Below are 27,821 nucleotides of genomic sequence, written 5' to 3' on the forward strand. Positions count from 1 at the left end.
GTAAACTTTATTATATGATGTTCAGTCAGGAGTAAGTGCAGAATAGTTATATTAAGTGGTACCATTATGCAGACAGAGCTACCGTATATATGTAAAGCACTCAACTAAATTTCAATAACTAAAATAGACAAGTTGTACAATACACTACAGTGGGATTCTGTAGTGCAAGACAGCAAAATTGGAATTGCAAAAAGCTTTTTAAGAAGCCAATCTGGAACAAATTGCCACTAAATATATGAAAATGAATTCAATTAATGCAAATCTGTCTTTGTAGAATCAAAGAGAGAGAAACACTAGACATGAATTGTGTTTTACTGGGTTGGAAAAGACAATCTACACAAATTCTAAGACAAAATAGGTGTTTGATATAATGCATTCTTTTTTATTACAATTCGTTAATAAGATAGTAATTTCCCTGTAATTACGGAGCAAAAATAAAATATGTTGGTCACATAAGATAGGCATTAATGCTATTTTTTAAACATACTTCACGTTCATTTTAGACCTAAGTCAGATTTGTAGGTTCAAAGAAAAGATCAAATGATTGTTTAACTGATCTCTTCATCATAAACAAGAAATATATCGGTGTCAGAGGACATTTTGGAGGTTAAGAAATGAATGCAATGAAGGCGTAAATGTTTGCAAAACAGGAGCTGGCAACCTTAAAAAGGATAATGAAGTTAAAGAGTGTTCTAGAATTTTAATACACCCTGTTACAACTATAATGACTGAGGGCAGGTGCTTGAAGGACATGGGTTGTCTGTATGTCAGATTTCACTCTCTTCACCTTCTTTTTCTGTTTCTAATGTGTTAGACAGTTTTACCATTGTGACTCTGAAATGATGACAGCTTTACTGTTTTCTTCTTCATTGTCACAAGTGTGCACAACACCCTGCCTTCTCTGGAGCTTTGTCTTCTGAGAAAATCCAGGATACAGTACATGACATGGCTGAGATAACCATGAAGTGACTCTTTACACTGACTGGGATACAAAGTACCAAAGCATAACATTATTAGTATTATTCGGATAACTTTTTTGCATTGACAAGGCCTGAAACCATAGTATTTAAAAATGATATATGATTATAAGCATTATAACTATTATTAACAATAAAAGTTAGTCACTCTGAGCCCATGTTGGATTAAATGGTTATTGAACATGGGTGAATGATGGATGGAATACAAGTTAGCAATGATGACCATGTAAAGGTGATTGATATTGAATTGTTTTCCCTTAATTCCCTAAAATAAATGTTAAAAAATAGGTCTAGCTGCTGTTTACAAGATGAGATATCTTTAGCATATCTTTTTACTGACAGTAAAAAAAATTGTCCGATTTTTTTTTATCCTTAAAGTGAAGGTCACGCAATAAGTAATTCACAGTAAACTGCCCAGAATCAAGGTAAAATTACATTGAACACTCAAAAGAAAAAAAAATATGTGGATTGAAAACACTTTTAAAACACGTATTTTATTTCATGTTTAATGAGCTATTCAGTCACAATAATCTGTCTTTTTGGCACTAAGGCTATAGATGAACTTGCATTCTTTCAAGGGCAGTGTGAAAGCTTTGCAGAGCCAGAATGTCTTTCACCAGCTGTGAAGTTCTGGCCGTGAATGCAAAATACTCAGAAAACATAGTGACAATGCAGCAGCAGGAGGGGAAGAGATCTGGACCTTGTTTCTTGTAAACTTTCATTTCTGATTTAGAAAAAACATCCAGAGTCATTATGAATCAGTGTGAAAGAGTAAGTAGCATTTTCCTCAATTATTGAGAAAAGTACTTTATTGTACAGTACTTTAGAAAATATCAAATTAATAATATCTGTTTGTAAAAACTAAAGGGACAAAGCTTTAAACCTGCTCTTATGTGATGTAGAGATGTAAATTCAGTAGAGCTTGCATTGACATATAATTGGTCGAACTAGACTGACACTTTTTTTAATAAAAGTTATTAAAGAAATAAATCACCAGATTTGATTGCTTGCAGTCAAACATTTTGATAGAAGGCCATAAAATGTGAATGATACTGTGTTCTGTCACATGGTAAATAAATGGACGTTAAGCATCTCTTTTGAAGAACGTCCAATTAACACAAATGTGATTCATGTTTGTGCAAAGAGTGAACTGTAAGGAAGGCAGAAAGAAGTAATCCAGCCTTTCTGAAAAGGGCAGTTGAAATGGAATTAATTAGTATTGCATATTGCATCTAACTAAGCATTCAAACACTATGCGTTTGTAAGTACATACACACAGCACAGAATGCAATACTTGGGCTATAATTATATTCAGCTTTTGCTGGGAATTATGATTTCGAACAAAAAAGAAAATCATGAAAATTATATAATGTGCCATTTATTGGGTGTCTGATCCTGTTAATATACAGTTTAATCCATGGAAAATTGTGTATCATAAAAGAATATACATAAAGTCACTTTTGGATTTCAATAAGATTCTAATCCTAATAACTGAAATCATCCCCAAAAGATTTGCCTTTTTTATTATCCAAAACACAGACACTTTAAATAAAGGAAATGTGTTTGTGCATGTGCATTACCATTTATCTATGCTCTGAGGCTCAATGCCACATTAACTGCCTGTACATCATACTAACCTGATTCAGTGCATGTTGTTGTGGAAACGGACTTCAGTAAGTTAGCTACTATTGCTCTCTGCAGCCACTTCTTATGGCAAATGTGCTACTTTTATCATATCTTTAGATATTGCAAAGCTGAACCTTCTTTTCATGAGTAGTTCAAGACCCTGCAGTGCTCAGCATGCTACAAGAGAGGCCGTTACAGAGGTGATGCCCTGAGATCTTGAAGGGGGTGTTTGAACAAAGGTTCTTAAATAGCTTGTTTTTTTTTCAGGAAATCAAAAAAAATATATACAATATTTTTCAATACAATGTTCTTCTGTAATCAATAGTTTACTCAAAACCTCAGTCAGCGTTCTCAAACATTCTAACAATTCTGAACACTATTAATACCGCTAAGGTTGGGTGCGAAGAAACTTAGCGATTGTTAATGTGGTTCACTTTTCGCGTTGATTTGAATCTTCAAAAACTTGATCACAGCTCAGGCTAAGCCTTACATGAGCGCCCAATATAAAGTCCAGTTGTAGCCAGTCCAATTACATTTACCAATAATATTTAACTGACTTGTGGCAAGGGGTTCCTCATCATTAAGACTATTTATAACTCTTTACACCTAACACACATGTTTTTTTTTACATGTGTATAACAGGATTAACTTGGATAAAAAATAAACCTGTAGCAGAACAATTGTGTTTTTACATAAAGAAGGAAAAATGGAAAGCAGCCGAGCAATGCAAAACACCTGACTCATGCATAGCAGTGTATGCAGTGTACATTTATTAGTTCTTATTTATATTCAAAACAATTACTGTACAGTTGCCAACGAGTACTTGTAATATACAGTAACTGCTGCGGAATTAAAAACAAAACGATATTTCGTCAGCAAAAACAATGCGTGCAACTTGAAGATGTATCCACATTTAAACGACAGCGTTGAAGATGAGTAAAAAAAAAAAATAACGCGGCTAATATGCTACATCTCTTTCCCGAATAAACCCAACTGACCGTGCGGTCACTCAGTTGCCTAGGCGCTAGGGACATTTGACGTTTGATTCCCCGCACGTGATTGGTCATAGGTCGAGGCGCGTTCACGCACTAAGCTGTGGGTGCCGCGCACCACCGCTCTTCAGCATCGTTCTGAGGGGAAGGGAGAAAGAGAGAGTGGGTCTGCATCTGGCGCACGATTCTCATCGTTTCCAATGAATTATTATCACATTCCTACGCCTGCCAGCTGACAAACTGCACAGCGAGTTGTCGAAGGAAAAGGGGATTTTTATTTGCGGTCTTGTGCTTGCCCGAGGTAAATCAGAACCGTGCCGCCGTCGGTATTGACTTTGCCTTCATTCTGTGGAGAATGCGATGGATTGGTAGGGCGCTGCGGAGCTCTCAGTAGCTGTCTCTGGTCCTGAAATTGCATTCGTGCATCGCTGTGTCCATAGCACACTGCCATTTGTTGTAGAAACATTATTGCAGTGTACTGTTTAGAGAGAAGGTGGTCCGTTCACGGTATACGGTTGCATGTCTTAATAGAAGACATCTGGAAGCCACTCGCCCGACGCTCGCGTATTTGCAAGCAAATTGGGAAATGACCGGTCTTCCGCTGCATCCACTATTTATGCTTTGAAAATGTTACTGTACACCGATGTTAAAGAATGCTTTGAAATGGCCGAAAGTATTTTTTTTTTAAATCGTGGCTGCTCTGCTGATCTTCTAAAATGTCACCTTCCAGGATAAAGTCACACGTCTGATCACGCATTCACTTGTGGTGCATGCATTTGAAATAAGCCTTAGATGCTACAGTATGTCGAGATGTTAGGATATTTGCAAACGCAATTAAATATCTTAAGTGTGTGAGATGTGTCATTTTCCAGTTTTTGTTGTGTTAGTGTAAAAGAGGCATTTCGCTGATAAAACTGGTAAAGCAAGTTTAATTTGTGGAAATCTATTCTGTAGCGGTCGTGAAGCCCGGTCTCGTATAGTAGAGTGTTGCTGCTGTTGAATTTGGATACTTGCCGTCCGCACTGGTATCTACAGTAGGTGCCTTATGATCTCCTAGCGAGGCGGTAAACGCCAGTCTCAAGCGGGTGGATCTTACCCTTTACTTCTAACAATATCAGAAGTGGCGGAGTTTACCCCCATTGAACTGCTGCTCTCACATGAATTGCACAGGCGCTGCCAGCGGGTAACAAACGGTCTTTTCTACATTTGTACGTGGTTCCAGCTGCAATCGTCAAAATACTGGCTGCTGATCGGACTGGGTCATGGCGCAGGCAAATAACCACGGGCAAAGCAACCACGGCGTAGCGGATGAATCTCCTAACATGCTCGTCTACAGAAAGGTAAGGCGCGCAGTGATCAGCGATGCCCGATGTGCGGTGTTCCTGATTGAGTGATGTGATTACTCATAGACAAGGGAGAGAAAATGTGTGCTCTGGCCTAATTGTCTCTGCTGTTTCATAATAAAAAATAAATGTTTTTTTTAAAACTGCCGAGATATAAATGTAGTGTGCTTACCAGCGTCTTGAACTTTCAGTCAGCAAAATGTTGTATTAAGAATGTAATGCAATGCGTAAGAATTGCAGACCACTCCTACCTTTTATTTGGATGTAAATGTTAATTTTCAAACGATTACATTGTTTTGGGCGAAACGCAATAGAGGAGAAGAAGTCGTTTTATTTCATAATAAAACAATATGGAATATGCATCATACATAGATTGATTATTATAATATGATTGCATAAAAGTAGTAGGTTATGCCTTTAGATTTCAGGATAACTTTCTACCAGCGAAGTAATTGTAAACGCTGATACCAAAATCAGACAAAGATGTGTTTGCCTTGCTTATTAAATTAATGTTTGATTTGACTTCATGCTGTATCTGACCAGTTTTGCGATGTGTATAGAGGAATGCTGTTTTATTGTTAAGGGTTTTCTGTTCCATTTATGTTTATTTACAAATCATGGCTATGATCATTTCAATTATATGATCGTCCTAATTCCAGCACTGGCTGAAAGTTACATCTTGTTATTATAGGATGGAAAGGGATGTACCAGGATCCCCAGCCTAAGAAAATTATCTGTGGAGCTCCCTTAGCTCTATAAAATAAGGGACCAAGGAACAATATTACTTGAAGCTGTTTGACCCCTCCTGCCTTCATAGGTTTATTAAGAAAAATGTCTTAGCTTTGAGTTAACCCCTTGCTCTCTATTTCCCTTACAACCCTGCCCCCAAACACCACAGTTCAAGGGTTTGCTCTGCATTCCAGATTTCGTTCCAGGTAGAATTGCTCTTGTAATATCCAACTGAAAAAGGAGGAACAGTGTGCGAAGAGGAAGAATAGTTTGCATTTGCTACTTGGAAAAAAAAACACCAGTAGATTTACTGTAGCTGTGTGCGTGTTATGTACAGTAACTGTATCAGCCCTTGGGAGAGCTCAGGGTAGGTACTGTAGATTGTAATTAATATCGATGTCTGCACTTAGGAATGTGCGCTGTAGGTTCCTAAAGGAACCGCAGAGGAAACAAGATCTCTGTGCTTGTGTAGTGTGCCATGCAGTTCTGTTAAATGCATGGATTCTTCTTTCTGAACAATGAAGGTGTGTAGTACACTATTGTAAGTGCCCAACAGCAATAACAAATCGGTATACATGCAATGCAGTTTTACATTCATTTTAATTAACATTTTTAAGTTTTCAGTTCCTCCCATTAATTGAACACTGAATTGTGGGCACCTCCTTTACACTTTTCGAATTGGTTTAGTCATGTGGAATTTAGGGCAGGGTGGTGAGGTGGTGGTTAGCTCTGTTGCGTCACATCCTTGAGGTCAGGGAACAGTCACTGCCTGGTGCGGCCTGTGTGGGATTTGCCTGTTCTTCACATATCCATGGGGGTTTTGGTGCGCTCTCCAGTTTCCTTCGGCCTTCCAGAGGAGTGCTGGCCGGGCTAAGGTGGCTGGGAAACAAAGAAAAAAAGTTAGATTTTTTTTTTACCAGATATCATTTTGAAACGACAAGGCTTGGGTTTCGAAAACATTACTTTTGAAAGACGCCATTTCCTGTCAGGCTTCGGAAATTGAGGTTGGCTGCTGTCTGCGTGAGCCGGTTTTTGCACAGCTGCTGGTGCGGCCATGTGCCCTGACCTGTGCTGTTTCAACGATTTTGTATTGAATTTCTCTTTGGCTCTTCATTTGAAGAGTAGCAGGAATATTGGAGATGCGTACTGTATAATCCCACAGCTAAAAACAAAAAAGTTATTTTAAATGATTGATATGTCTAACATCTATTTAGGTGCCTCGTCTTGTGTACTTTTCAGATACAAAAAAAAGAATAAAACATTGTAACACTAACCTCATTACAAGTATACAAATTGCAATTGATCCTACATTAATCAGTAAATTATTATATGTTCCTTGTACTACAGAAAGAAAGCAGTCTGGGGTTTGCACAGTATACTAAGGATTTTTTTCAAAGCATTTTAGTGTATATAAAATAAAACAACAGGTAATATACCTGTATATACAGCATATATCCCCTCTTCAGATATCGTTGTATGGTATAGAATCCTAAAAAATTACATTCATTGAGGTAGTAACTAGTGGTTATCTGTAACTGTGATGAGGCCAATATTCACACTAAATGATGCACAGTATATAGAGTTGTGTGTTGTGGGTTGCTTAAATCTTTTTACTTACAGCTTCAGTCTGTTATTAAAGATTACAATGCAATTTGATTTTGACTACATCTGGATTAGGTTGCAACATTTACAGTAATCCAATTTCCAGACAAATACCGTATATCCTAATATGTTACTGTCTGCAGTCCAAAAGTATACAGAACATACTTACAGAATGAACAAATTACATAAGGTAGTATGTTTGTATGCTGTGTAAAGAGAACTTTAGCAGATCAAGTGGCTTTTGCTTTCTTTTTTAAGAAGTCTTAATTACATGGCCTCTACATAGGAAAGGATTTATTCCACTTTTTTCTTGCTGATAATGCCTTGGCCTGAGTAATTATAGCACCTCCAGCATTCACATTTGCTCTTTTTCATATAGTATAATAAATAATTGTTTCCTTCAAGCTTAACAGCCACTTCCTTGTAACAAAAAATTTACAACTGGCAAGTTGCAAGTCCACCACATTTTGAAGAACATGGGTAATTTCCTTGAGCAAGACTGTCAAAGACTTGTTTGCACTGATTGCAATATCTATCACCTTATTAAATAAAAAAGGTGACTTCCTTTCTTGAAACATCTTCAGTAGCAACAAAGATGTTTATGAGTAAAGGTCTGAATTATCTGACTGAATGTCTTTTTAACAAATCTAAATATTGATTTTTGTGTTTTAGCTCAACTTTTACTGTTCAGAGCTGTTTTTGATACTTCAAAGAATATAAAAATAGTTAACTTCATAGTAAATTGGTTTATTCTGTTCCATTAGTAATTTCATTTAGGATGGTTATTAAATTTACAGATCTTCTTTTTTTGTATGTTGTGGCTTGTTGCTGAAGAAGTGGAATTCACCAGTAATGTGATATTCAAGGGTTTTTTTTAACAGTCCACTTTAAACCAGACATAAGCCACTGAAATTTGCTAATGAGAAAGGTTGAGAGTAGGTATGTCACAGAAATGTAATTAAAGCCAATAATTAGAGATTGATGTGACGTGACACAATACAGTACAGTATATATATACTAATATATATTAGTCTTTCCTCCCCGCGGCTGTCAGGGTGTATAATGCTGCTCTAGGCTCGGACTGTTAGCTCTTCATTTGCTCATCTATGGACAGCATGTTTGCTCCATTGTACTTTTTGGACAATCAGTCTGTATAAATTTATGCATATTTTGCATATAATTTTATTGTTTCTACAGTGACTATGGTCATCACATTTTGCACACACCTATGTATTTATTATTTAGGTATTTTATATTTATTTTGTTGTCTTTTGTTTTTATAACTATTCTGATGTCTGTTTTTGCTTGTCTTGGGCTGGACTGCTGTAACACATCAATTTCCCTACGGGATTAATAAAGTCTTATCTATCTATCTAATACTAGTAAAGGCAGGTACTGTAAATATAGGTCTATATAGTGTATATACACTGTGTTTTTATTAAAACCATTAAAACAAATGTATATTATAAAGAAAAAACAGACCAAAAATTAAAAGGAAATAATTGGGTGCTATTCAGCATTGACATGCTGTGAAGTGATGTAAAAAATATTAATTTAACATTAATAGAACATCCATTTAAGTTACTGTTTTCTTAATTGTAATGCAAGCGCGTCCTTTATACTTAGTGTTGTTTTTTTAGACTAAATCTGGTGGCAGGATTGTGATAAAGCAGTATTGTTTTCATTTTTATAGAAGAAAGAACAAAGACTGGAAACATCTTTCTTCTTCTCCTGATAAAAGCAGTCTGTTGATATCATAATATTCTGTTTGCCTTTTTATTGCTTCCCCTATTGTCTAGAAGAAGTAAAGGATTTGCTAACATACACTATAGTAAACACCTGAGTCTTTTTCATAAGCACAGTAGCTGCTTGAAGTTCAGTACCTTTGTAATATTTATAGGTTAATGACAGATGCCATCTGCCAGGTGTTCATCTAGTCCTGAATGATGTCTAAATATTTTGAATTTTATTGTTTTACTGTATAATCCTTCTATTTCAATATAATCTTTAATCTCTGACTTACTAGAATTCGAATAATTGATATAAATGTAGAAGAACAGTCGCCATTGTACAGGCACCTGTTTTGCTCCACTAATTGTGTCATTCAGGTTGGAGCATTCACTTCTTATCTGTACTCTCTGTTTCCTATCCAGTCTGTTCTCCTATCCAACAGACAGCTCTCAACTAGAAACATGTTAGGCTAAGTAGCCATGAATCCTGTGGATGCAGGGACCAATTAGACAGCTGTGTAAACTGTACATATTTTCATATACAGTGTATGTACAGGTACTGTATACAAAATAAATCACTCGACACTAGTATGTGGCTCCAGCATTAGACACCTTAGCTGTTGACCTAGGCCCTGTGGCAGAACAACTTGCCATGGTGTCACATGAAATTCAATACCATGTTTTAGGCACTCAAGACAGCGGCACAGAAACAGCAGGATTCTGTAAGTGTTTTAAAAAATGCACTTTATTTTCTCAGATACTGATGTTACCATTCGTTTTAGAAAAAATTCAGATCACCTTTGCCTGTCAATGTCACCATCATGGAAGGAAATTGAATGCAGTTTATTAAACTGTAATTAGAAAGTGAAAAATATAATTTGTGTTTCTGTTGTCTGAAAATGAATAGTTTTCTTAAACTCAATAGTTTAACAATTTAGGAATTGTGAATGTGCTGCCAAGGAGCAAGAGTTATAGCAGTTGCAGTAGCTTCTATAAAAATACTGCCAACCAGGAAAATGAAAAATGTTTTTTTGCTTTTCATATTTGTGTAAGGGTGAGGAAAGATTACAGACTGCTAATGCCTGCATATTTATTTTATATTCATTTTACTTTCCTGTTGTGCCTTTTAAAACACACCTGCTTACACCTCATTTGTTAATTTCTTCCCCTCAATTATTAAAAAAAAATAGTTTTTAACAAAACTAATGACAACAGTTGACAACATGCTCTTAAATAACTCATTTCTTATTCAAATTGTTCTTTATCATTTGAAATGTGAGTTTTGTTTTCACACTCAGATCCGTTGTGAACCAGTCTGGATATGTACTCTGTGTTTCCTAGAACAAGTCAATCTGAAACCGTAAATGTGCTGTAGTCAGGGAGAACAAGACATTCTTTGAATAAGTAATGACAAGCAGGAATCCAGCTTTGGCTTCATACACGTGTTTTTTGGAGTGGTAGTTTGTGATGCTACTGTAAGTTATTATTAAAATGAAAACCGATGGAAATATTTGTATTAAAACCTTTTGCAACTCAGTTATATTTGTTTACCAAGTTGAAGAAACATGTAATTATCCTTGTACAGTGTTTACAACCAGGTAAATCAGTTTGTGGGTTTTACATTATTATAAATAACCAAGGAAGCAACAGCAAGTGTATTCGTCCGAGATACTTGAATTGGGTCCAAGAACCCAAATAAGATAGTTACATTTAAACTAAAGCCTAATCTTTCCTTAATCCATGATAGTGCGCCCTAGAATCATACTGGTTTATCCTCTAGTTGAGCTCTAATTCATGAGTAATAATGAATTAGTTTAGTATGAGGTGTGTTTATTGAATATTTAGGTATGAGCATATTTGGCTTAACCTACAGTACTTGGCCGAGACCTCCTGGCATTAGGATGAGGAAACCGGGGACCCCCATTCAAAGTGAGGAATTAACCGAGTGGTAACTGCAAAGCTGAAGATGTGGTGGAGGGGTAAATTCAAAACGCAAAACATGGAAAGAAGAGGAATTTGTGTGTCATATACAGTACAGCTCTGAGAAATTATATCAGGACAACAGCTGGGATGAAAGTGGATGAAAGTCAGTCTTGCCGAACTGCAGTGAAAACATCCATATCCTTACATGTAGTGAAAGTAAGACTTATTGATCTATAATGTCTTGGTGTGGAGATTCTGCCCTTATTATGAATAAGTACCACCTTAGCAAATGTTCAGTCAGTTGGGCACTACCCTTGTCATCACTGGCAGAGTTATGCGACTATGTGAGTTATGTGAGAGTCAGTGACTCTCAGGCTTGCAGTGAGGTTAGTGATAGAGCTAACGCTGAATCAGAGGAGCATGTCTTTCCTTTCTCATTTTCCCTGTGTAAGCAACAGATGCTGGTACCAAATTAGTTTGGGAAATACATTAATTACAAATGAGAAAATTAAAAAAACAAAATTACAGTTTTTAAAAACAATTATATTTCCTGAAAAACCCTGTAATCTTGCATATTAATGTTAACTACTTATGACTAATTATTAGGTAACTGTTGTACGTCCGTGAGTACAGGAGTTAATTTGGAGGAATGATCTGAAGGAGTTACTGTGCTGTATGTTCTGGTAAATGCATTTAAAATAATTTACAGATTCTTTATGTATACAAATTCATAGCACAAAAAATGGAACAACCCAAACTTCTATCCTACCCTTCCCTAAAATAGGTCTATTTGATTAGTTTAGATACCAAATATACTTCTCTTATAAATATAATTACTGTACATCCTAAATTTACAGCTGATAAACCAAATTAAATTGGAAGTATAAGAAGCACATAACATTTGCAGTTGAATTCATTGAAATAACACTTAACTAAACTTTGCATACATTAATTTGGAATATTTTGTATTCTAGAATGTACTTCATTATTAATATGTCCTATAACCACTTTATGAGCAGTCATATTATAATCTGGGCCAAAAGCATTTTGGTGAAGGTCAGGTCAAATGCACTATTTTTGTTAGACTTCCTTTCTTCATTTCTGTGTAGTTAATATTCCTTTTCTTCACTGCCACCCTCATGTGAGAGTGAAGTACTGTACATCTGATGTCACTTTGCGTGTGTCAATGGAGTGTGGCGGTAAGTGTACTTAGTTCCATCAGCCAATCAGGATGCTTACTGAGAAGAGTTTCCTGTGGTGCACAGCAATGAATCATCTTCTTCATGTTAATCTCCCTGCCTGAAGGAACGCCATAGCCAGTGTATTGCAATGTGTCTTCTGAGCTCCTATGCCAAAACCAGTAAAGTGCATTTAGGACTTGGGCCACCAGCCTCTGTAATGCATGACTCACACAGTATATTGAAATATTTCATTTCAACCATATGATCCTCTGAGGAGCGCTCAGACAGAATATTTCACTCCAGCTAAAGCACACACTCCCAGCATTCAAATGTAGTGCAATATGTTACGCAAACCGCATTAAGACAGTACACTGCATTAATTTTAAATTAGATGGAAGACATTCTTTATAAAGTCTTTGTTGTTTTTGGTGTTGCGTATATCCCTGCTTTTCAGATGGAAAAGACCAGGAATAATATACAATAGTACATATACTATATGAAAAGATCATACATGAACAGCTACTGGTACCGTGTCTTTATACTATCCCCAAAATACAAAAAATGAATGTTCATTAGGTCTAAGACCATTTAAGGACGGTATCATACGGTATGTTTCATGTAGCAAACCTTTAATTAACAGCAGTTCCAGTCTATATGTATCATATAAACTGGAAATGAGAATTCTGGATTAAAATTTTACATTTTACAGGGAAATATTCTACATTAAAGAATTAAACTGCATTAAAGTTTAACTAATAACTTATTTTCCGAAAATATTTTCTTTAAGGTACTGTTCAAATGGTTTGCAAGCTGATGTATCACAACATCTGATGTTACAATTTTTTATTGGATTAATTCATTTTGTGACATCCAAATACAATGAGTTCAGTAACAAATATAATTTGACTTATATATTTGACTTTCATATTGAGCAGAGTAATAATTATTTTATTAAAAAGATATAGGTTCTTATAGAAAGACAGCCTTTATCTTCCTGAAGATAAATTTCAGTCGATTCAAAAATGATTAAAGATGTTCTGATAAGTTTATCTCTGAAGCCTTTTATAAAACACACCCTGAAAGCAGCTTTTGAAATATACAGTATAGGATTTCTATTAGGGCCTTAGCCACTAAATAGCAGTAATGTTATTTACATGGGACAATTGCCCTTTTCACATGTTAAGTATACCTACATTACTCACCCACTGCAACACTGCTGTCCTAACACATGGCACAATTACCTCATAGATCCATGTTCAAGTCACAGTATTGCAGTGAATAATGCTAAAGACCACTAACATGCATACAGGTCACATCACCAAATACTGTACCTCTGCAGGAAATGTGTAACACATACAGTACATAGCATTCAATAAAGCATGAGAAATGTACTGTGTGTATCAGCACAATGAAAGACTAAGGCTGTGATCCCAATTGGTGCTCATTAACTTATAGCTTGTATAAATATACAGTTGGTGGTCTGCTGCAGATCTATTAGGGGGGCAGAACAGCAAAGAGTCCCTTATGTCTTTTGAGTTTTTTGCCTTTTAGTTTTACTCTTTTTGTCATGCTTTTATATGCATGACATCATACATGTAAGTGATGAGACAGTAGGAAACTTCTTGAAGCAAAATACCTTTTTCATTCGCAGAACATTCAAAAGTGCATTCCAGTATGTTTGTGAATAATATTTTTATTTACTGTGCCTACCAAAAGTATTGGGACAGCAAAGTCAAACCTATTATTTTTACTTCAGAGTCAAACAAAGTGTGTTTTTGACCATGAAATTGCTATAATACAGTAAGTACAATAAAATATCTGTTTAATTTTTGTCCATGTACAGTATTTGATCCAAACATCAAAGTTACCTCTTGATATATCAAGAAATTGGACTAGATAGAGTATTGAGTGGTAAGTGAAATAATTAATGAACAGTTAGAATTATGTTGATAATAAATTCAACAACTGAATTAAATGAGTGATGGGGTGGTTTTTATTCTGATTATATTGTAATTTTTTAATCTATTTTTTAATTTTGAAATGGGTTAAACATTCAATTGTTCACATCTGTAATGCAGTATTTGAGTGTGTGTGCATAGTAATGAAAAAGTGAATATTATATAGGGAAAAAACAAGTTCTGTTTGACAGGCAAGGAAAATGTGTATTGATTAAACATGAATACCTTTCAATGACGTTTTGGTGTAGTGTCTCTTTTTGATTGTTTTTGCTCTCTTTAATGTGTTCAAGCATTCTTTAAATGGCAGAGTCTGTCTTCATCTCACAGTACACACTGACTTACCTGTCTGCTCTCCTGTATGAATAATGGAAGAGAGCTCTTATAAAGTGGCACAGGATGAAACGCGTTTCCGCTATATACAGTAGCTTTAACCACCAGGGACATTTTAATTAAAGTTGATTTGTAATTGTCAGAATATCAAGGTAATGGATTCATAACTGACAATATTAACAAGGCTCGAATGTGAAAGCTCCCAGGACGTTACAAAGATGATTGGTTTCTGTTTCCTGCTCAGGCTTCCTGGCTTGCCAGTCACAATTGCCCTATTTTTCGCTCTGTATCCTATCTCTCTGGTATCATGCCAAACTTTTATTCTGTTCCCTTAATCATGCCTTTGAAGTCCTCACTTTGGAACTATTAAATTAGTTCAGTTCATGTATGCATTTCAGTATCTGTAACTAGAGTTCAATTAAACACCTTTTTCACTGCAATGTCTCAAACCATATGTCATTAAAAGTTCTTTTCTTGAGTCAAAATTAAGGCATTAATAGGTAATATTTGAACATTTTCTTTTTATGCAGACTTGGAAGCTTTTTTACATCTTTAGTTTTATAATTTTAATATTTGAATCATACTCCATACATGCTTTCTGTGGCATATAGGCTTCATTTTATCATTTAACATTGTAAATCCTTCACATTTTACAAAATGAAAGCCACATTATTATGATACTGAAGAGGCAAGTTAATGAAAATAGGATAATTAGAAGATGGGTAAATTTGAAGGGAAAAAATGGTTTCCCTAAAAATATAGTGTCATAGTGGAGTGTTCTTATTGCCTTAAAGCTCTTGAATTACATTCTGTATACCTCCTGACTCACTTGAACAACACAAGCAAGCACAATATTTCATTTCAAGCACACTGGTTGTTTTACTGTATATTAAATAGTGCATTGTGCATCTAACATCTGTCTCAAACTATTTTCTGTTCCCCTTTTATTGTATGCAGTATATAGAGAAGGCCTTTGTCATTCTTTAATAGATTACAGATGTGTGCCAGCAGAGTGGGTCTGGGATGTCGAATGAATGAAGTGCTATTGAAGGGTAAAGTCTATATTCTTGAGAGTCATCCATTAAGTTTCTCCTCCATTAAAATGCTCACATCCCATTTTATTGCCGAAATAGAATCAAGGGTGCCTGGCATTTATACTGTACACCATTTTTTTTTTTCACCGGTGCTGTGTAATTGATCACTGATGTTGGTGAAACCAGAATTTAAGGATAAAATTCAGGTACAGTTCATCAAGTGTGGTATTTTATTTTTTAAAAAGACAACTAATGTCCACTGCCACTGAAGCTGTTGTGCACTTCAATCAGAGAGCACAGACTCTCTGTACTTGACTGTAGAGTGCACAGTCAGGGGAAAATCTTCAACGATCTGTAAGTGAGCTGGCTGATGACTGGTCACACTGCTGCCAGAACTCACATCCTTTGAGAGGGAAAGACTGCCCATGAAGCAGCTTGGCATTTGCAGTCAGATACTATTTAATAACAGAAAGGCTGACACAAAAAATTAGTCACTCAGTTAATCATTTAAATAGTCAACCATTACTTTTATAATTTTTTTTTATTGTGAAGACAATGTCACGCTGTTTTACTGTGAGTCATAATACAGTAGAACATAATGCTTTATGCAGGTTGCTTATGAAGTTAGTCTGATGGCCTGTTTAAACAGATCTGTTAGGAAAAGAACAATCTTTTCAAAGTGGTGCTTTTCAAAGCACCACAGAACAAAAAAAATTACTACACATGCAAATTGCACTGCAGGGAATGCTTTCCATTGACAAAGACATTACATACTAGAAGGCAGAACACCACTGGACTAGTGTCTATTAGATTTGATAAGGCAGGAATACACCAGTAGATTCTAGTGATCTGACTGCTTCCAGATGTGCACTATTGTTATTTGTGGGAAAATGATCGTCTTGACCCCACTTTCGTGTGTATCACAAAGCATTTATCCACAAGTATATACTGTATGAGTATGTTTCTCTCAGTAAATTGTTTAAATAAATCAACTAACATGATAAGCAGCTTATGTTACTGCTATTACTGCTGCAAGATTATGATAAAAATGGATAAAGGATCCTTACAGAAACTTAATTAAGCAACAAATTCACAGTAGTTCATTTATAGTACATTAAACTTGAAGCATTTAAAGGAAGTTTAGAACTTAATTTAGAAGGGGATAAATACCGTATGTTTAACATTTATTAGCACAGCACTGTGGTATTTATCTTATTTAGTAAAAAAACATATAAATCCACATTACTATTGGGAAATTAAACCAAATTTCTGTGTAATACAAATATTAATAAATGTTTCTATACAACAGGTAACACAAGCAAACATGGGATATGAGAGATTAGCATACACATTTCACTACAACATCAAAGGCATTTTGTTATTAAATAACATCAAAAATAATGTGCTGTTAAATGGGTGGGTTGAATGTGTGCCTCTTTTCTGTTTTTTAAACGTGTCTTTGTTTATTTGTGTTCTTTGTGGATATTGGAGTAATTGTATGATTGCAGTGGCTTCGATGAGCATACAGTATGACTGTGTCGAAGTGATGGAATGAACTGTTTTGTGAAGAGAAGTGCATTAGGGGATTGAATTCCCATGGCAACAGTGCACAGTGAAGTAGTCTATGCATGACAAAGTCTCTAAGATCAGACTCAGTGAATCAGTAAAATCAGATTTTTTTAGCTACCTCATATGTTTACGCTAATCTTCTTGTTTGAATCAATGTAATAAATGTATGTTTTTTAATTACTTACAAAAGAGAGCAGGGATTTTCTCTGTGGTTGTGCTACAACTGACTGGAAAAGTTTACTGATTACCAAAATGCAGCTGTGACAGAGTTTCAATGAGTAGAGCAAGTAAAGTCTTTTTTTGTTTTTGTTTTGAAGTCCTCAAAGAGGTTATACACAAACTTAATATACTACCCCTTAGTTACAGACATTAGCAGGTTTTGTCTTGAAGTTTGTATTTTTTTGCTCTAAATCTATCCATCCACCTACTGTATTTTGTAACTGCTTGTTCCAATTCAGGGTCACTGCGGACCCAGAGCCTATCCTGGCAAGCAAAGGGCGTAATGCTGGGTAGACCCTGGATGAGACGCCAGTCCATCACAGGGCACATACAGACACAGACATGCACACATTCACACCAGGGCCAATTTTTCCCGAAGACAAATAACCTAACAGTATGTTTTTGGACTGTGGGAGGAAACCCATGTGAATACAGAGAAAATATACGCTACAAACTCCACGCAGATAGCACCTCAGGAAGTGAACTCAGGGCCCCAGGACTGCCTGATAGCAGTGCTAACCACTGCACCACCTTGCCCCCTTTTTCACTAAGTGATTTGTCTAATTATTATACAGTAATTTACTAGGAATGACAACACCCAAGATGAAAGTGTCATGGAGCAAAATTATGGCTTAACCCGCTTGGCTGAGGGCTGACCTCCCGGCCAGAGGACAAGGAGGCCAGGCCCCCCATGCAGGGTGACCGAGGGGCAGCTGCAGAGCTGGAGATGGGGTGGAGGTGGGGTGTACAGTAAGAGACATGCGAGAGAGATGGGGATCTCGTAGGTATTTATAGCGTTTGGGAGAGGAGTGGATTGTCAGGAGCGATTGCTAATTACTGAGGGCTGAGTCTGATAGTCCCGAACTTTTGTTATAAACTCCATTAATTAAATAGGATTATCTTTTTATACTGTATGCACATGTATTCATCCATACTGCCTGACACATTGTCTACTCCAATCCGCTCAACTACTGTGGCTCTTTTTCTTGACCGGCAGGTCACTTGTAACTACACTATTGATTTTTTAATAAAGTCTGTGCCAGGAGGTTGAGACTTATGTATAGACAACCGATTTTTTTGATTTTGTAGTTTTGTTCTCTGTGTTTGAGAACTGGAATATAATCTGTTTTCCTGAATGAGCTGCTCTATCCCACAGAGAAAAAACGAAACAAAACAACAATGTTTATGTCACACAAAGTGTTCATTAATCACAAATACAGCATTGAATCAGTTTACAAAAAGACAACGTGGATGTCTTTGGTATCTGTGCTTGTGTTTGTTTTTAAACATGCACTTCAAAGACTGGCTTTGAATTATAGCAATGCAGTTTTTTTTAAATATGAAATCTGGGCTTATATGATTTTGAACCAGATGATGAATAGCAAAAAGGCAGAGCAGTTTCTTAGCTCTTTCAAGTGCTTACTTTCAAATAGACAGGCTTAAGGTTAACTCTGATCTGATTCACAGTAAGCTACGAATTGACCTGAAGAATTACCTTTATTTATTGTAATGTCTGTCCACAGCACATTCAGAAATAGTGAAAATATTCTCTGACTGAACAGGTTACATTTTCCCTTCCTCGGAAATGTCTTATGAATCACTTACAGCAAAGTATTGTGTTTCTGAGTACTCAGGCAGTGGTGGATCAATATGAAAGGCAGCCAGTTAAGATATCCATCACATGCACACAAGGCTATAATGCAAAGTCTCATTGAATTATACTGCAGATCAAACTGAAGGTAATCAGAAGAGCTCAATAAAACATTGTAATGTAAAATAGCCTTTGGGACTTTTGTATTATTTGAAAGCTTTATTGATCTACTTCAGTTTTGCATTAATTTAACTTGGGTGCTGCTGCATACATTTGAATAAAATGAAAACAGCTTTATGAAATCTATTGTTAATTATAACAGTGAAATGTTTATGGAAGAGAAGCAATTACATTTCATGTGTTTGGTTCATGGGAAAGGTGTTTCCCCAAATTAATAAAATTTCATGATAGGTTTAAGAGAGAAAATGCATATTAGATTACCCTTAGCACAATGCACTTTAACTGAAATGTTTTTTTTTACTTAAATAGTAGTCTTCAATGTTGGATGGAGATTGGAACACAATATTTTGTATTTACTGTATATGTATGATTGGTATTCCTATACATACTGTACATAGCTGGAAGTCTTGTGTGGGGAAATATCAGGCGTTAATTAACCATGAACTTAAATAGATTTCAATTGAATTGCATATTGTTTCTGCACAGGTTAGATGCTAGATACACATAGAATATATAATGGATTATTTATGGCTGAATTACTGGTGCTTTGCCATGCAGATGTGTATCACATGCATTTACTTCTGTACTTTCTTACCATTCAGTACATACAGTATGAAGTGATTTACTGTATGAAGAACGCCTCCAGAATCAGAAGTAGGCTGTTAGATGGAGCTGTTGATATTATCCAGGGGGATTGCACACAAATTATTCATATTCCCAAGCCACTACTTATCACATTGAGAGCTTCACAATATAGATGGCTAATGTGTTGCTGTAGAGTGCTGGTCAACTGACAGGAAGACCTTCTTTGTTGTTTGAAACAACAAAGAATTAGATCAATGTTGTTGGCTGTTTAGGCTTGGGCTTGCAATTGGATAGTTTTGAGTCCTTAAAATAAGTGTTCTTAAGCTATTAAGCTACAGCTCTATACTCATCCTTATTGTGAAATTGAATTTGTTAAAAACTGGACAGCAAAAGGATACATTTCATATTCAATGTACTCAATGAATTGGATTCTGCAATGCATAGATGAAGACAGAAAAAAAAACGCTTTTCTCTATGGATGATTTCAGAATTGATGAGGCTACTGAGAAATAACATAATTATTAATAATAATGTTACTATGTAGAAAAAGAAAAGATTTTCCCTAAGCAATATTTCACAAAGAGGCATCACATACCGACACTGCTGTCAAAACATAAAAATGGATTTGTATATTAAAGAAGGCAAAAGTGATCCTGAGTCTTACTTCTTTGTGCTTAAGGCAGCTTTACTGTACAAAAAGTGTTTTCTTCTAGTTTTGATTCTTGCTCATGTTTTTGTACTTAATGCAGGAATTGCTCAGTTTAACACATTTAAGTCAGTGAAACCTTGTTATAGGGCTGACTGTATTTCTTCATGTTTTGTACTGAGATATATCACAGGATATTTTGATATTGGATTATAAAAGTAGGTGGGCAGTAATATCCACTTGTTGTACAATAATGTGTACTGAACCACCAACACTGCATTAGTCACCAGTGCCCATTTGTCACCTACTGGGATAGGCTAATGAGCTGAATTAACCCTGCTGTGGGGGTTTTCCAACAGATTCCCATTTTCCCTTCAACTGACAAAAAAAAAACACCCAACTCACCACTCTCACGATGTGTTTCTCAGTTACAATAATTGCAACCACCAAGATGTCACAGATTGTGACACCAATGTGTCACACTCAGTCAAACTATCTTAAGTATCCAGCCAGGCTGCTGTCAGTTGAATATAGAAGGTGGTTTACTTCTAACATGTTTTGAAGTCTTAGTTGCTTTGAAAATATTTTTGTAATACCCAGGAGACACAGTCACAGTGGAAAACAAAATCTATTTAACGAGGTTAGCATTCAATGAGACTTTTTATGCTTTGATTCCTGCTCTTCTCCAAAATAAAAAAAAATAGTGCTTTGAAATACTGCGATTTGGAAGAGGCTGGGCACAATAGTCACAATGCTGACTGAGCAAGTCTTACTGATAATTTGATTGTGTTCCAGATCCTTGATGCACACCACAAAACAAGATCTGTCACCCCTGGAGCACAGTCTAACACACAATAGATAAGAAAAAAGGCACAAGATCTATGACTCAGAGAGCTGTCCTAGAGCACCAGTCTCTGTCAATAAAGCGTTTACATTTAAAAGGCTTCACTCCAACCTAAATGGAAGCAATTCAAGAAGGCAGGTTTATGAGTGACATAATTGCATGTGTGTAGTAGTGTATGCATTGGTTAATCTGTCAACAGCATAAAGCGAGATTAATTTAAGGAATTCCAAGCATCAGAAGACAAAACCAAGGCTTAGAATGTGCCTGTAAAAATAGGTAAGATCTGTTTTGAATTCACCACAGGAGGTTGCACTAGTATTGATGCCTAATACCAAGGTGTGTTTAAGACTCTGCCAAAAAGCTGTCTGTGATGGATTGTTTAGTGAGATTCTGTAGAGATTTTTGAAAGGCTAAGAAAATATTTACAAAAGATCCAAATTTGTATTGTGATTTTTTTATCATCTAAATCACACTGTGCTTTCAAATTAATAGGCAGTTACCTTTCCCCACTTCATTTGAGTAGGGATGTGGTACAGTAGTGTGTGCTTCCTAACAAACAGGAGCTGATTATGCTGCTTCATTTAAATCGCTGGTGAGTGAACGCTGTTTTCCGTTATACCACATACCTAACCCAAACACTGAGGGATCTGAGCTTATTTTCCTTGTTAAGGTTTAGTTTTAAAATAATAAGTGATTTTCGAAATTAGTTTGGAAAAAATATTCCTATTCCTCTAAATTATTTCAGCCTAAGCTGTCTTTATGAGAAGGCTTGAACACTATCAGCTTCCATCCTGTGTATTAGTAATAGACGTCACCAGCACTGTGAAGCACTGGCACCTGATCCAAATTGTTTGCACGGGCAGCACTAGCAGCATCACCCAGTGAGCAGCTTTAATGTGGGCGTGCAGAGTTGTGTTTGCATGTCGGTCACAGCTGAGGGCGAACTACTGAAGGGAAGTAAAAAAACATCCTCTCGAACACTGGGGCAGGTGACGTGGACGGGTGGCGCACGAGTGGGGCAGATTGTGAGCTTAGCTCGGGGGGGGGGGAATGATGCAAATTGGGTCTGTGGTTGACAACAATCAAGCACAGAGGAGGACAGGGTGAATCTTCTAAGCATGGGAGAATGACGTTCAACACTGGGACCCAACCTGTCACAGGTGCTGGTCCAGGCTCCTGTGAAGTGCGTAGTTTAGGAGCCTATGCAGACGGTAGAATCCAGAAGTAATTGGAAAAGGACAACAGGGAAAACATGATGAGGATCAGGATGGGACGACAGACAGGGGGACGTGATGACGGTGATCCGGTGCTCGGGGGGGGTGTGGCGCAGGCAAACAAATCCAGGGATAGGCAAGTCTTGTGGCGTCCATCTTCCAAAGCTAAGCAAGGAATAGCAGGAGTGCCGGGCTTAAATAATAACAGGCAAAACAGGGGGCAGGTGCACGTAATAAACTAAAATACAAAAGGGTCAGAGCGCTCTTAAGAGGAGGGATGACGATCGTGACACAACCCCCATGTTGAAAGGCGGGTTGACCACATACTGCATCATGTGAAGATGCAAATGGGCTCATGCTGTGACAGTCTGAGGATCATGTGTGAGATGGATCTAACTCAGCTTTTGAAAGTCCCATGTCTCTGCCATGGGGATTTGTAAATAGCTACAGCAGGTCTGGGAGTTTTATTTCATATATGCTGGTTAATTGTGTATTTCTTCTTTCTTTCAAAAGGCCACAGAAACAATTAGTAATAATAGAGCTTCCACAAATAGGCCACCCCAGCAAAAACATGTAGAAGATAATTTGGCAAGGCGCAATAAAACACATTTTTTTAAAAAACAGGAGATGTCAGATTTACAATTCACAGCCTAATACAGTAACCTGACACTGTACTTCAAACAGTTCATCTCAGATTAGGTGTCAGCTGACAGCATCTTTCTTGGGTACGGTACGTGCTCTGTCCTTGAAAACCACATTTTCCCCACTCCTCAGCTACAGCAGCAGAACGCTACACATGGCTAATTTGCATATCAACCCCAGCCTTTCCCTTTTATCTGCAGGGCTGGCTGGGAACATGGTTTTCCTGAGTTAAATCAAGTGCGCCAGTGGAAGCACAACATGGTACAGAGTGTTTTTCTCAACATGGTTTCAGTAATATTAAAATACACATGGAAACTCCCCTTTTGCCTCCTGTTGTTTTATTTTACTCATACAGTATTTCCTGGTTTTCAGTGATTATAAAAGTGGTTATGACTACAATAATTCAGTAACATTATACTGTATATTGCAATCCTTGTTATTGTTTTGTTTCATTGTATCATTGTATTATGTTGTATTGTTGAACATTAGATAGCCCAAACTGTTGGAAGATTACTTATTTGATTAAACAAACTGTATAAAGTTTCTGTATAAAGCAGATAATTAGAAAAACAAATCATTTAGTTTGTAGTTATTTATAAAAAAAGAGTGCTTTTTGTTATTTTAATGGCTGTTTAAATGCAATTTTAGTTGGCTTTTATAAGTAAGTACAGCATTAAGAAGATTACGTAAACACCGCATTTTGCTGAGTCCTGTAATGAAATCGGTATTAGGCCTCACTGTGCTGAGGAACAAGTGACATACAGTTACAAAATGTTCACCATTGATAATCAAACAGAACTACTTGAACACAGGTGGACTGTGTGATGTATACTTTATAAACTGGAAATAGGGAGGATATTTGCACCGAATGCAATAGAGAGGATATGTGCACTGAACCGTTTTAGTCCTTAAACAATGTCTACGAGGGGACTTGTACAAGTGCTCAAAGTCCTCAGATGCACCGACAAAGTCAACTCTTCCTGCACTCTAGTTGTTGGGTTGCATAAGTGACAAGCCATGCAGTCTGGTTGTGACCTGACTGTACAGCGCTACACTGATCAAGTCTTGGGGCCTCACTTGCTGCCCTTTCTGCAGGCTCATCCTGATGTAGCAACATTCGAGCAGGACAAAACGTGTCCTTCTGCCACTTTGGTAACAACAGATTTGATAGCATGACTTGACAGTTATGCTGTGGATGCCCAACTGCCCAGACTTGAATTCTCAAGTCACACTTAAAGCTTCGTGGGGTGAGGTGGAATGATGTATTGCCTCTAGGGCTCAGAGACCAGTGACTGTTACAGGAATGAAAAAGAATTCCTCACGACACCATGTTGCAGATATGCAGCTTGTACTACTTCTAATGGAGGGCACACATGCACACTTGCACACTAAGCCCTTGATGACAAATGTTAATCAGATTAAGAGTTAATGGATTTTTCTGTGCCATGTCTGCTCAGAAATATCAGTGCAACTCCTACAAAAAATATTTTCTTGATCGTAACTGAATACATGAAAATAAATTTCCTTTTGATTCTCAGTATATAGTTACTGTTACTGATCAATAGATTAAATAATGTATCTATGTTATTGTCATAGATTGGCTGGCTGCTTTGATCCATTTTGTGAGTACATTTTTTTTGTTTAATTACTACTGAGACTGACAGTTTAACATTGCCAGGATGGCTTCTGGTCTATAGTAGTACACTAAGCTGTGAGCATAATAGGATTCGGTTTCCATCAACACTTTCATCCACCTGGAAATATTGTTAAGGCAACAAAAATGACAAAAGACCAAATTCCACTTGTAGCTGTTTGAAATTAGATCAATGATACAGCAGGTGAACAAACACAAATACTCATGCCATGTGACTGAAAGTGTATAGTGTACCAGGACTTGCTAGAGACGATATGGTGCATTATGAAGAAATGACAAGGAGAGATTTCAGTGTTACTTACTGTAAAGTAAGAGGCAGGTAAAAGTGAGATCATCATTTTTTGGTAAACAAAATTTCTTGCATAGCTGACAATGGGTTGTGTATTTTACAAAGAAACTCATGAAGTCAGTAATTAAGATAAACTATATAAATGGAGCACTTTAATGACAGCCAGATCCCTTAGGAAATGTTGTAACACCGACATGGTACAGGGGCAGTGAAATTAAACCTAATAAAATAGTGTCATCAAATCAAAAGATTGTAGTATCTCCTTTTCTAGATGCAGCACACCTTAGAGAAAACGAGAAGTTCTCTTTAAGAAAAAGATCTGTGCTCAAAATGCGCAAAAGAAGTGGCATGTTAGAAGTGAGTTATACATTTAGAGTTACAGGGGACTAGATATCAAAAGGTTGTCTTCTGATTCACTTAATGAATGGTTTCAGTATACTTCAGATAGCTGAAAATCAGCATTGAACTTTAATCTCTGAAAATAAAACAAGGATCATGATGAACATTATAGCTGTTTTGTAGATTTCTAAGATTATGTGAAAAATGTCCAGTTTTTCAGATGAAAATGTTATGAAGGAACCTTGTGTGAATTAGTGTACAGTTAATGTCAGCATTGCTTGTCGGCAATTAAGCACTTTTATGTCTTGACATCAATGTCTAATAGAGATTATTTTTTATAACTTGGAATAACAGTTTTTAAAAAGTACTGTCCTTACACACACATAGAAAACATCATACATACATTTTGCTTATGGCACAAGAAACACATCATATCATTTTTTCAGCTTCTTTAAAAATCATGATATTGTGCATGGCAAATCATTAAGAGCCGTGCCAGGGGTTAAGAAATAATGTCTTAAGTCTTGCTGTATTTCCTAGCAAAAACCTACTGTACTGTAGGTACTGCTGACTCTTATTTCTGCTGTACAGATTCACAACTTGAGATGGCAGTTTGAATATGTGCTGCAAGTGGTACCATATGTGTAGACATTGCTATTGTTGAACAAACGTTTATTGTTTGTTCCATTTATCCTAGATATAAACTCTTCAAGAAATATGTAAATTGTTTATCAGCAACACAGTCATTGAGTAAAATTAGACAACTACACAATCATGTTTTGAGGTATGAAAAATTAATTTCAACAGGTACTGTAAATATAGAATTATGGATTTACCATAAATATTGTTGTCTTTTTTAAATGACATTTTTTGCATTTCATTGTTTTATGAATTTGCATTGATCGGTTTCTGTGTATTAATGGCCTGTTTTGAGCTCTTTTTTCACCTTTGCCATTCACTGCAGAAATCTTTACATGAACAGAACCTCTGATAGTGAACAAAAACAGCTGTCATGAGTAGCTGGCATCACAGTCACATTTTATTATTAGTAGCTCAATTCACACTTGGAGGAAGTATTTTTGTGTCAATGAGGTACCGACATTTAAAACATCTATATGCTGACAAGTATGACAAATATAGCATAGCAAAAACTATTTTGGTATGCAAGAACATCTAAATTTTGAGAGCCACTTGTCTTTATAAAGTTTAAAGATAATTTCACCACCTCAGGGTTCATTCACCTTACACAGTATTGATGGTTCTGTGCTAAGGAAAGTCTCATGTTTATTATTAAAGATGTACTGTAGGAGGGGAGTGGTGTTCAAATAGGCAGTTGTCTTGTTGGGTAATTTCTTGTGCTCTGTGCCTCCCTGGGCCACAGTCCAAGACTGTATTTCTCTTAAGGCATATTTTTTCAAAAATGACAAATGGGATTAGAATGCAGCTACATTGACCTTCTTGGCTGATCACAGAATAGGTGGTTGGTACAATTAGAAGTGCTTAATTTCAGGCACGCTTTACAATCAGTGAAATGTCAGCTTTACCTGCATTGATATTTAATATATCATTTCCATACACTAAATGTCAAAATAGTCTGTCATGTTGTCTCTGGGGAAAACAGGAATAGAAAAGAGAGGAAATTACTTCATATATTTGCCTATAACAATTCCTTTGTATTTGATTCATTGCAAAGCCATTACACAGGTGTTCAAACAGGATTGTGAAATCATTTTATAAACAATTACATGGTCTATGACTACTGAAAAAACACTGGAAATAAAGTTCTAGTGGTATTTTGCACACGTCAAAATCTGTATAGAGTTGCCTTTAAAGCAGTCTTAATGAGGTTGGTAATGCTTGTTTTGACAATGTTAATCCTCAGTGCTATAGTGATAAGAATAATGGTGTTACAGTATGCACTGAAACCCTCATGCAATAATAGAATACTGTTCATATTATTTTATATAAAATCCCAGTGTATATTAATATCTTGATACGTCTTGTATCTTCCTAGTACATGCACCTTCTATAATTGTCTAACACTGATTTCCGTTTTACCTTTTTCAATACAGGTAGTTTTTTGATTTACACTTTTTTAATTTGCATGCTTACCACCTCTCAGGAATATTTACTACTTCTTAATTGAGTTTTCCCATTAACACTCTTTGATGTGGTCAGCAACCGGACAGAGTGTTTGAGACTGTATATGCGGGGATGGACAGAGTCACTTGGGTGACACACGGGCTATTGGCCAGTCTTTGTCTTAGTGTTCTTCCAGCCACTGCTCATTTCCCATTGTCTCACACCCTGTTAAATAAATGTTTCAGGTGGTGAAGATGGCTTAACGGCTGATACAGTGTGTTCTTAATTTCTTCTTAGCATGGAACGAACCTTTGTTTATTTCTCTTTGTTTAAATGAAAAAAGCCTAAAATTATCAGTCTTAGAATTTAATAAATAGAAAGGTCTGCTATTAATAACTGATAAAAATATTTGGAATGTTTCTTCTGAAATTTTTAATGATCCTTAATGGAGGAATTTTAATGATTTTTAATGATCAGATGTTTATGGTTCCTTAATGGAGTTAAGGAACCATACATATCTGATCATTAATCAATATTCAGTT

General features: G+C 36.3%; 1 protein-coding gene across 1 annotated transcript in view; it reads left to right on the forward strand.

Annotated features, from left to right (window-relative positions):
- The first annotated feature begins 3,686 nt into the window (after window positions 1–3,686).
- rgs7b (regulator of G protein signaling 7b) overlaps window positions 3,687–27,821 on the forward strand; it is a 97,093-nt gene continuing 72,958 nt past the window's right edge. Inside the window, exons 1-2 of the mRNA XM_088933881.1 lie at window positions 3,687–3,896; window positions 4,818–4,935. Of these exons, the coding sequence (XP_088790007.1) occupies window positions 4,858–4,935 (78 nt within the window). The 5' untranslated portion in view covers window positions 3,687–3,896; window positions 4,818–4,857. The remainder of the gene's footprint in view (window positions 3,897–4,817; window positions 4,936–27,821) is intronic.

Source organism: Atractosteus spatula, chromosome 15, assembly GCF_055471065.1.
Source record: "Atractosteus spatula isolate fAtrSpa1 chromosome 15, fAtrSpa1.hap1, whole genome shotgun sequence".
NCBI lineage: Eukaryota > Metazoa > Chordata > Actinopteri > Semionotiformes > Lepisosteidae > Atractosteus > Atractosteus spatula.